General features: G+C 56.1%; 1 protein-coding gene across 1 annotated transcript; it reads left to right on the top strand.

The window, feature by feature from the left end:
• Positions 1-2776: 2776 nt before the first annotated feature.
• Positions 2777-3658, top strand: LOC125553997 (protein RADIALIS-like 3). The gene is made up of 2 exons (XM_048717629.1): positions 2777-3216; positions 3323-3658. Exons 1-2 carry the CDS (start codon positions 2978-2980, stop codon positions 3342-3344), a joined length of 261 nt encoding a protein of 86 aa, XP_048573586.1. The 5' UTR covers positions 2777-2977; the 3' UTR covers positions 3345-3658.
• Positions 3659-11646: the final 7988 nt, after the last annotated feature.

The raw sequence follows: 11646 nt of genomic DNA, 5'->3' as shown, positions 1-11646 counted from the left end.
TCAATTTGACTAACCTAATACAAGTCATATATTACAAAAAATATACCAATATAAACTTCAGATGTTCTATTTTCAAACCATATAATTTTTGTGTTATATAGTTTATATTAAGGTGATAAAATTGGCAACCTAGATATACGCGTAGGACTTGTAAACTGAAACGGAGGTAGTACGAGACGAACACCATCAATTTTGTCTCGATTAGTGTTTGTGGCCTTGTATAGTTGCAAATTATAATTTTGATTGTGACCTTGTATATAAAAATGAAGGGAGTAACTTTCTTATAAAAGATTCTCTCATAGAGAGATTGGGACGACAAAAGTAATTATTACAATGCCAACATTTACAATGGGTTGAAATATATATTCAGTCGCCGAAAACAGTTGTAGATGCTGATGCAACGCACAAAATCTAGTTGCCGGGGCATCTAATCTTTGGGCGTGTGCCCACAGAATTTGGAGAAGAAATCTAGCATTATAGAGGACGGTGAATTCAGTGCATGGCATGTATATTCTCACCTTTCTCGGTCTAGGAGCTTCCAAGACATACTTGCCACCTTTCTCCCGTTGGTGGTACGTAGAATTGTTTCTTCAGATAACTTGGACCAATTGTTGTACACTCTCGTGGAGCTTCTTTCTCTGATTCTTCTGACCTCTAGCTACCTGGAGAATACGTCACTATTCACTGATCAAGTGTGTGATTCGTGAATTAGCTATAACTAGGTTTCAACCGGCGCGGTAGTTGCGTTCGGTTGGGAAGTTCCTTTTACTGGAATCATATATGATACTCAAAATTAACACAGCACTAGCCAAATTTAAAAACTTGGTATATAGGTAGCTGAATCTGCCCGACTTAGACAGTAGAGCACTAATCAACTGAAAGCACATCACTGATCACTATCTCACAACAATAACGATAGTCCCTTCCAAGTCAGGCGTGCGCACCGTACTCCTGGCCTCTCACGCAATGACGCAACTACCCAGGAAACTATGGTTTCTCGGCCTCCCGTCGGGGCCGTCATCAATTCGCCTCGTCTTCGATGGCTTTAGAGTCATGAAGGCGCGGTGGATCTTGGACCATGACGGTGGACGGGGCCTGCTTTGTTTTTAGATGTTTTTGTATGGTCGATTAAGGTTTGTATCTTGCTTAGAAAGACGAGGCGACGACAGCTCCCCGAAGTGGGAATAACGTCCTTCTGTTCTAGCCCCCGTTCTAATAGTGTGTCTAGTATTGTCGGAGGGCATGTGGATGTGTCTCTGACGGATCTCATGGAAATCGGTCGGCGTTGGTCTTAGGCGGATTCTCATGGATCCAGTCTTCGTTCGTGTGTCTTCAGATTAGATTCTTTCAGTCTACGCTTCTCTTCATCGACGAGGGTTGATGTTTTGGTACCCTGGTCGTGTGGGGCCTTAGCACGACGACTTCCTCACTGTCTATCACAACAAATGTTGTCTAGCTTCAGTGAGGGAGTGGCGATGGCGGCCGCGCACCTTCGCCTTGCTCTAGTGCTTGTAGTCGTAGCTAGGGGTCTATAAATTTAGATATAATTTTTATTATTTCTGGTGTTTCTTGTGCTGTCACGACGAATGATGGATAAATCGGATTAAAAAAAAAGCAACAAGGACTAGTCGTCGAGGCACCACTCGTGGTGGCAGCATATGCATGCGTAGTTACAGGCCGGGAGGCTACCCTATAGCTAGCCAACTATGCATGATGTCCAAAGCCCAGTGACACCATCATTACAAACAGAGACACGATTCCTGGATTCCAAATAATATATGCTACCTGGTGCGTGATTATCTCATATATGAAGTGCAATAATAATCCACTTGCGACGTTGTTAATGTTCCATAGTGTTGAAGGGAATCGATGGCACTTGCGCTAGATATTACAGATTAACAATGGGCGCATCATTCCTTGTCATTTGCATGCTTTGCTTTCTGTCCATGGCCTCCGAACGAGTAATCTCGGGGCCTAAAGCTGGGTGTAGGCCGTGCCGTAGTATGCTTGTTAAATGTTGGGCATAAAGTCGGCTGGCCAACTTGGCCCATTTCCCATCTTCTTTTCTGTGATGGAACCTCCTCTGTGTGTGCCGGTCATGGGCCATGCCAAATTTGTGGGATCGTACATGATTGGCTCATCTTCTTTTCAATATCAGGCAAGCAATCCAGGATGCAGATCTAGCTAGCTCCTTGGAATTTTTTGCTTTTTATGGTCCTGACCTAAGAAAAGATAAAAGTTGTTTTGTAGAGGAGAAAATTCTAGACTATCCAGTTCCATCCATGCATCTACTAGCGCCGTGGTGCCGACTGCCGACCACGATCTCGGGCTATTGCCTGTGCAAACACTAATTCACAGTCGATCATGTACACAGTGTCAGAATGCTCTTAGCTCGCTATCCCAGGATGAGAAATTGGCATCGATCCCGCTGATCTGGAAACCAATTAACCCTCCAGACCATTAACAAATCGAGCCAAGCAAGAGGCGGTTAAAATAAGGAGCTAATTGGCGCCCAAAGCAGCGATGCTTTCCTACGTACGTTGGCCCGGTCGAATAAAACGCATCCCCCAATCGCTGGCCGGCGCGCGCGCGCGCACGCTCTCTGTCTATGGCTAGGCATTCCTCGTAGCCGCCCGGCGATGCGCGCGGCGACGTCGGAGTCGCCTTTGCCTGTCTGCCTAGTGCAACTTGCATCGGAACGCTTTAGCGAACGCTAGCTCGCTAGCCTCGATAGTTTAATGGAGCGGCACTGCTCTGCTGCGCCATTTGCGGCAGTTTTTATTAGATCCATGTTGCCGCGAAGCCAACGGCTTTCGTCCCCGGCCCTATAAATATGGATCCATTGAGTACTCCTCCGGCAGTAGCAACCCACAGGTCGATCCATCCATTGGTCGCCACAAGAAGCCAAACTAGTCAGGGCGAGCTAGGATTAGGAAGTGTAGCGAGAGAGCTTTGAGGTAGAGATAAGGTCGTGGAAATGGCGTGGAGCGATGCCGAGAACGAGAGGTTCGAGCGCGCGCTGGCCACGTACGGCCGCGACACGGCCGGCCTCTGGGAGCGCGTGGCGGCGGCGGTCGGCGGCGGCAAGACGGCCGACGACGTCAGGCGCCACTACGACCTGCTGACGCAGGACATCGGCGACATCGAGTCCGGGCGCTACGGTTACCCCAACGGCGGCGCCAACGGCAACACCAACCGCAACAACGGCAGGAACAGGTACGCATACACGTGTACGATCATGAGTGATTTTCGATATTTATATATGCACTTCCGATCAGTAGACTAAGTGCTCACTTGATTAACTTTGCCCCGCCGCATGCAGGGCCAACCGGCCCCAGACATGATGGGATCATGCGGTTCACACAGTCGAACCAAGGACACGTACGTACCAAGTACAGTACGAGCAAAGCTAGCTAGCAGCTTATTATGCATGCAAGCTGCCGTGTATATGTACTTCGTATCTACTAGTATTTTATGCTTGTGTCTTGGGGAGTATATGTAGTAGTATAGCTCTGTCGCGAGACGAGAGCACGTACGTGTGCGTGTGACAGCAGTGTGCATATATGGGTGTAAACTCTAAAGCTTGCACTACTGTTTTTGTGACGGCATGTTTGCTAATGCTACCGATGAATGAATGATTGAATACGTATCGCTGTTACGCATGCCTGATTCTGAGTGGGGATGAAGAACTGCACACATCTATCATGTTCGTCATAAATTATTTGCCGTCCGGCCCATTCCGCATACAATAGTTGTTCGTATATGCTCTCATATTGGTATCCTTTTCCATTGCCCGTTTGGTTTGTTTAACCAAGACAACACTTGCATCTTACCCTATCTCCCCCTTGACTCACAAAGCTAATCTACCATATATCTCTCCCCCCTGCATCAGGACAACAAAAGGAGAGGATGACCGTCAGACAAGACGGCTTGGGGTTGTTGAGTATCGTGATTATTAGGAAAATTAAGATAGCGTAGGATATTATTTTATATTGTTTTATACTCTAAGATGATCATGTACTTATATATATATATATATGTGTGTGTGTGTGTGTGTGTGTGTGTGTCTATGAGGCTCAAGCAATACAACAACTATTCCACCAATTCCTCTCTCTCCTTTCTAACTTGGTATCAGTCTTATCTCGATCCTAAATCCTAGCCGTCGCCGCTTCCGCCCCCGGGGCGGTCGGCCTCCATGACCGCCGCCGGGGGCCACGCCGCCCGTACCTAGGGTTCTTTCGCCGGTCGTGTTGACCAGCTGCCCTAGAGAGTCTTTTTTCTGAGCCCTTGCTCCGAGTTTTTCTATCTTCCGTCGTTCACCCTTGATTGGCGTTTTCTTTTTGGTTTCCGATCTAAACTTGATCGGTTTGCATCGCCCGCCGCCGCCGTCGACCCCCGTCGTGCTCCTCTACTCCAACACCGGCGTGACCGGCCGGCCTCTTCACCGACTCGTCGGCCTCGTGCGACAGGCGGCCCCTAACGGTCGTCGTCCGCGCGCCGGCCTGCTCGTCGATCTACGTCGGCCGTCACCGCCCTGTCCCTAAGTTCAGCGCGCCCCTTCATTGATCGAGCAACGGGCTGCCACCGCGTCGCCCCGTCGGGCCGCACCACCCCCGCCCCATGGTTCTCCCCGTGGCTGCACCGATCCCCGCCGCCGTTGCGTCGCTCCTTCGGACCGTAGCGCCATGGCACGTGGTCCCCGCCGTCGCCCTGAGGCCATTCCCGTGCTTGCACCAACCCGCGTGTTCCCGCTGCATCGCCCCTTCGGGCCGTAGTGCCGCGGCTTGTGGCCAATTGCCGCCCCGAGGCCGTCTGCTCCCGGCCGTCCCCGAGGCTGCACGGACCCTCGGGCTGCCGCTGCATCGCCCCATCGGGCCTTAGCAAACATGACACACGATCCCTGCAACCGCCCTGAGGTCTTCCCCGCTGCCGCCCGACCCGCGCACTGCTACCGCGTCGCCTCTTCGGGCCATAGCGTCGTGGCGCACGGTCCACTCCACCGTCCCCGCACGTCGACTTCTACGTGGTATGCATTGTGCCGCCTCCCTAGGCGCGGGAACGCCAGCGTCCGCGCTGGTCCTCATCACGCTGTAGGGTTCTTCCTCACCTACTTCGAGCACCGCGTCGCGCTTCTGACGTAGCCGCCGCCACCGTCTCCCCAGGCCGCCTTCGCCGCCGCTTTTCTTCCCGGTCCACGACGACTACCTCAACACCGGCCACCCCGACTCGACATCGACCACGGCGTGCTTCGCACGGCTACCTCAACAACGGCTACACCACCCTACGCTCTCGGCTATATCGACATCGGCACAAAGGGCTACCGCCTTGCTTGATCAAACTCATCGGTTTCCACTCCAGCCACGACTTCCGCGATGCATCGACCGTGACGACTGGGGGAGGGGGGATGTCCATCGGCTTACCTTCGAATTATTATCCAGTCTCACTGTCTGCGTCGCTACTGATGAAGCTATGTACCTAGGGTAGGGTCATAGGCCTGACCTAAATTACCTCCCCAAGGACATCATCTTAAAGTGAGCAACATTCCAAGGGTACCATCATCCACTCGACCAGAGACATTCCACTCGGAAGAATCAATGTCACTCGACCGTCACGGAAGTCACTCGACGAACAGAAGATCTGAAGCCACTCTGCACAGCAACGGTCGGGCGTTTACTCATAGCCTTAACTACCATTTATAACATTTTAATACGGACATTACCTGTAACGCTCCACCTTTATGTACATTAAACCTCGCATAACGGAGGGGAGCTGGGGTCCTGGCGCACTCTATACAAGCCACCCTCCTCCTCCAGGTCTGGGGTTTGCATCTTTTGTAAACACACACACGCATATAATCCAGTCGACCGCCTCAGGGCATCGAGACGTAGGGCTATTACTTCCTTCGAGAAGGGCCTGAACTCGTAAACTCGTGTGTACAACTACTCCATAGCTAGGATCTTGCCTCCCTATACCTACCCCCATTCTACTGTCAGCCTTAGAACCACGACAATTGGCGCCCACCGTGGGGCAGGTGTCTTAGCAGTTTGTTGGAGAAGTTGCGATTTTTCCGATTCCCGTCATCATGGTTTCCGGCGGAGGATTGGCTGAAGGCCGCGAGATCCGTCTTGGCACGCTTGTCTTCATCACCGACGACTCCGCTTGGCTACACGAGGCTCCACTCGACGTCGAGGCACTCCCCGTCCGCGGGGCGACGCACTTCCGCGCATGCGTCCGCGGCGTCCTTCTTCGGCAGCCGTCAACTCAGTATCAGTTGGCTCCTACGGCAACCTTGCTTTCCGTTATTCGTCGGCGCCAGTGATCCGGTCGGTCGCGGCTTCAGCGGTGGGTGAGGCATGCTGTCGGTGCGGAACGACACCTATGGGATCACGAGAATCTCTACTATGGTTGGCGGGGCGCGGGGTCGTGAGAAGAGCAGATCAAGCTGGTAGCACACGGTTCGTTTATTCAGGTTCGGGCCGCAAGGATGCGTAAAACCCTACTCCTGCTTTGGTGGATTGTATATTTGTGTTTTTGAGCTAGCTATGGGGCGTGAGGAGCTCCAAAAGCCGAATCCCTCTCCTGGTCGCCTCGGGCCTCCTTCTATAGGAAAAGGGGTGGCCACAGTGGCACACAGGAGGTGGAAAGGGAACAGTGATGCGAGGTCATCCCTCGCATTACATGACAAGGCGCATTTAATGTGTCTTGCTTAGGTGTCCTTGCTTTATAGGGGATGGGGGAGAGATCTGTCTCGTTCGTCGCCGCTCCTTCTTGTGTCGACACGCGCCCTGGCCAGCGATGCCTGAGATGCCACATAGGTAGGCAGGCAGCTGAGGTGGCGCAGTGGCGGGTCTTCACGAAGATCTGCATGCCGCCACGCTGGTGCCTGTCCAGCTGGTTGGGTCGGCAGCTGCATGCGAACGGCGGTGGAGGTTTAGTCGGCGTGGGCCTCATGGTGGCCCCGCGGGTGTCCTCAGCAAGGGCCTTGCCGGGGCCCCGGCAAGGGTCTTGCCGAGGCGCCTGCTGTCATCCCCGGCAAGGCGCTTGCCGGGGGCCTTGTGGTCTTCCTCGGCTGGGATCCCGCCAAGGGTTGTCGTCTCCTTAGTGCGTATCTGATCTTGAATATCTTCACGAAGATCTGCATGCTGCCACGGGGATGTCTCCCGAATCCTTGCCCTTTGGGGGCAGTGGACTCAAGGGTGATTCGCTCCGTAGGCGCGGGACGAGTCGCCGCGGCAAGGGTCTTGCCGGGGCTGCTAGAACTGTCTCCCAGCAAGGATCTTGTCGGGGGAGTCCGCTTCGTCCCCTTTGCTCTTCGTGGTCTTGGTCTTGGCGTCGCAGTTCTCTTGAGCTTCGGTCTTACCCTGGCTCACCTCCCTTGCCTTGCTTGGTGTGGTGGTGCCCGTGGCTCAGACTGCCCGTGCACAGTTATAGGGGTACAAAAAGTGTACCCCTCTTTTTGTACACCGACAGGAGCCCCCGGGCCTGGGCCACACATAAGCGCAACGCGTTGTTGGGCTAGGCCCAAAAACGGTGCGCGGGAAGGCGGGGCGGTTTTTACCGCGGTAAGATTCTTCACGCGCTGTGCTTCCCATGACTCCCGCGCGTGGCGCGGCGTGGGGAGGCGCGTGTGACGTGGGCGGCATGCGTGGGGTTGGTTCCCGCGGGCATGCGTCACACCACAGTTAATGTGAAAGGAGGCAGCCCGTGTTTTCCCCCATAAGAAAGGAATAACCGCGGGCGCGCTGCTCACTTTCTCCTCTTTCCTCGTGCCTTCTCAAATCTCAGAGCCGCCGTTTCCTCTCTTCCTTCCTTCCTAAGCTTCCGCCGTTGCCCGCCGTTGTTGCTTCGCCACCCCCCTTCCTCAGCCCTCTAAACTTCTTGGTCGCCATGGCGCCCAAATTCGCCAAGGGCAAGGGGGTGGCTAAGGGCGCCGGGACTGTGGAGCCGCCGGAGAGCGCGCTGTCGGGGGACCGGACGAAGTCCGCCTTTTTCTTCCCCTCGACGGTTGATGTTCAAGAGCTCCGGGCCTCCTTCAGGCCCCTATGGGGAGCGAAGACGGGGGGAGAGAATTCGGGACACCCGGCGACGCGCATCATTCTTGCTGCTTGCGCCGATCCTGCTCCAAATCGGTATCCCTTTTTCGTCGATTATCTTTCTTGCGGGTTATGCCCCCCTTTCTTCGATTTCTTCTGCGACGTTATGCACACCTTCGGCTTTCGCCTCTTGGATTTTACTTCGAATGCGGTGGCGTGCATGGCTTTCTTCGCGCATCTTTGTGAAGGCTTTGCCGGGGTGCAGCCCAACACGGCGCTCTTCCGCCATTACTTCTTCCCTCGGATCCAGCCGGGAGGTGCCGTCTCTGGTTGCGTCACCTGGATCCCAAGATCCAAGGGCGCGTACCCGGACGGTGCCGTGAAGGATAGGTGGGAGGAATGGCGTGGCCGATGGTGCTGGATTGAAGATGAAAACCCGTCGGAATTCTGCAAGGTCCGCCGAGTGCCGCCGGTCCGCGGCAGCGATTGGAGTGATGTCGACGTCACCGACGGGAGGCTCACCGTCACCACCACCAGGATTCTCCGGCTCACCCGGGCTGTACTCACCCTTGAGATGATCGGGGCGGACTTCATTCGTCGCCAGATCGCCCCGTTGCACAACAAGGGGAGGCCAGCCTGGCTTTTTACAAATCCGGCCGACATTATGCGACTCCGCCCCGGCCTCGATCACAACTTCACAGTGCTGGCGCATGCCCACTTCTACCAGCGGCTTTTCCAGCTTGATGTGGGTCGCGATGGCGAGCTCGAACGGACCGGCAAGGCCGCGAGGGCTACCGCAAAGGTTGGCAAGGCCCTCAAGGGGCCGTTTTTCAAGCCGCCAGCGGGGGTGGTCCCGTTGTGCAACAATTCGCGTCGGTCCAAGATCATCGCCATGATGCCAGACTGTAATGCGCACGGCCCTGTCCCGAGCTGGGAGGAGCCGAAGGACGCGGATGTGCAACAATTCTTTGACACCCTGATCAAGGTGTACGTCAATGCTGACGCCGAGCGGTGGCTTATCATGGACACCACCCAGGCAGAGCTGGACTACATCGCCACTAGGGCGAGGGAGGCACAGCTTGCCATGGAGGCCGGCAGCGCCGGGGGCGTGGAGGACAAGGCCGCAACGGCTGCGGAGGAAGAGGAGCTCACCCGGTGGGCGGCGGCCTCCGGGGAGGTCAGCAACGCCGACACTGGATCTCCGCTCGTCGAAGACGCGGCCGATGAGTTGTCGGAGGAGGAGGACGTGGCAGCGGGCTCGACGCCAACTAGGGGAAGAGGGCGAGTCCCGCGGCGGGCTGGCTCCAGCGAGCCGGTCCGGCCCGGCAGGGCTACGCGGCCTTAATTGACCCTGGAGGGGTCTGGGCGTCACACGAGGGCCACGGCAGCCAAGAGGCTGACGAAGGCCGCTGAGAAGAAGAAGACAACAGCCCCTTCTTCATCTGGGCGCGCACAAACCCCGCCGTCTTTGCCTCCTCCGGCAGATGTCAACTTGGATGTTGACGTGGAGGTCACTTTTGATCTCGGGCCTCTTAGCCCGAAGAGGAAAAGGAAAGTGGCGGAGGAAGAGGAGATAGATGACGAGTAAGTACTCCGTCCCTTACTGCCATTTCCATTCCCCGGAATCAAGTCACTTATCTTTATCCGTTTTTGCTTTTGCAGGGATGCAGAGACGTTGGCCCAGAGGGTGAAGAGGGCGAAGGCCTCGGCGAGTAGTCAGCCCCCGGCTGGGGCTTCAAAGATGCCACTGGTGGTGTTGAGCAGCCCGGACAGCAGCCCCCGGCACAGCCCCCAGCGTAAGTTCGTCACCCTCCTCTTACTCGACATGTGGTAGGCGTTCAATGCTATGGTGTTGACCTTGCCGGGTTTGCAGGAGGGGAGCGGCAGCAGGAGGAGCCGCAGAGGGCTACCCCCAATACACCACCCCCATCGACTACGCCGCCGCGAGGGGCGTCCCCGGCAAGGGCATCAAGCATGGAGCCCACACCCATGGAGGAAGAGGGGAACTTGGGCGCTGGTGACTCTGCCATGGCGCCGGATGCTGGCGGGGAGGGGACTTCTGCTTCACAGCCTGGCACTGGTGAGTCGCCTGTCCTCCGTCTCTGTTTTTCCCTTATTCTTTTTCTTGGATTCCATGCTCCCATTACTACCCAGGCCCTCCTTCAATAGGTATGGAGGACGTGGATACCGTTGTTGGGAACATTGCTGAGGAGGCCGCCAAGGATGCTGCCGAGGTCGCCAACGGTGGGCCTGCCGGGGAAGCCGGTGAGGCCACCGCCGAGGAAGAGGTGGTTGATGATTAGCCTCCCTCCTCCTCAACCTCGGGCCCCGGCAGGTATCTGAAGGTGGGCGATGATCTTTTCATCCACCTCCCAGGGGCGTCAAGTTCCCGGGCGCCTGCCGAAGGGGAAGTCTTTGACGGCGAGGTGCTTGCCGCCACCGGGCTCGAGGTTGTCGGTGAGCCGGGCGTTGGCGGTGATGGTTCTCCAGAAGAGCAGCTTTTCCGCGCTATGGGGGCCAACTTCCGAAAACTCCAGGCACTCTACCGTGTCCGTCTGGACAAGGTTAAGTCCAGGATGGCAACGGTGGACCAGGCGGAGGTGGATTTCAAGGCGCGCGTTGCTGAGACGCAGACCTGGTTCCACCAGACTTGCGAGGAGCAGAGGGCCCTTCAGGAGGAATTGGCCAAGCGCAATGTCGAGCTCACCATGAAGATGGCTGACATCGAGAAGGCCCAGGAAGAGGCGGCGAACTTGGCTGCCGCGGCCGAGGCCGTCTGGAACCAGCATTAAGACGCACTGGATTCCCAGGAAGAGGACCTCACCGTGCGCGAGGCGAAGCTTGCCGCAGCGCTCCGTGGCAAGGATGAGGAGCTCGAGGCCCTTGTCGCGCGGCGGACTCGCGAGCTGGAGCAGAGGCACAAGGAGGCGCTCGATGCCCAGGCTCTGGCCCATGCCGGCAAAGTAAGGGAGTTGGAGGTGGTGCAGGACGAGCTGAAGGAGCAGGCCCTCAAGCTGTCCAACGAGAAGAGCACGCTCAACAGTGCCTTGGTGGAGGCGCAAGGAGCGGTCATCAGCAGGGCTGGGGAGCTCTCCGAAGCGCAAAACTCCGTCAGAGATCTCAAGCTGAAGCTGGAGGATCTCGATAAGATGTTGTCGGAGAGCAGGGCTCGGGAGGAGACCTTGACCAGGAGTCTGGAGGAGGAGAAGCAGCTGCGGGCGAACGAGGCCGCCTCCCACCAGGATTATGTGGCGGGCGAGGACAGATGGATCAGCCGTCTGGAGGAGGTCGCCGGCAGGGTCACCTCGCAGTTGGCCACCATGGGGATGCCAAACGTGAGGTACGCCCCTGAGCGCAGCAGGACCGTCAACACCAAGCCGACCCCGTTCTTCGAGGGCATCCTCGGAGCCTTGGCTTATCTTCACTCCAACCGAGCGGCCACGTTGGCCGGGGAAGCCCGGCGACTTTGCCGGGGGGTCATGACCAAGGTCCTCACCAAGATGGCGTACTGGAATCCCGACCTCGACTTCGGTGCTGCGATGGATAGCTTGCCGGAGGGTATTGACCTCACGGTGCTCAAAGAGCGCATCAAGCCCGTCGTCAGCGGCATCGA

This window comes from Triticum urartu, chromosome 4 (genome assembly GCF_003073215.2).
Source record: "Triticum urartu cultivar G1812 chromosome 4, Tu2.1, whole genome shotgun sequence".
Taxonomy (NCBI): Eukaryota; Viridiplantae; Streptophyta; class Magnoliopsida; order Poales; family Poaceae; genus Triticum; species Triticum urartu.
Note: the sequence above shows the minus strand (reverse complement) of the source record. Positions and strands in the feature narration are given on the sequence as shown.

Bases quoted from the DNA above. Each gene is read 5' to 3' on its own strand.
- LOC125553997 (XM_048717629.1), top strand. From the start codon at position 2,978: ATGGCGTGGAGCGATGCCGAGAACGAGAGGTTCGAGCGCGCGCTGGCC. The intron at 3,217-3,322 runs GTACGCATACAC...CGCCGCATGCAG, and splicing joins CGCAACAACGGCAGGAACAG to GGCCAACCGGCCCCAGACAT.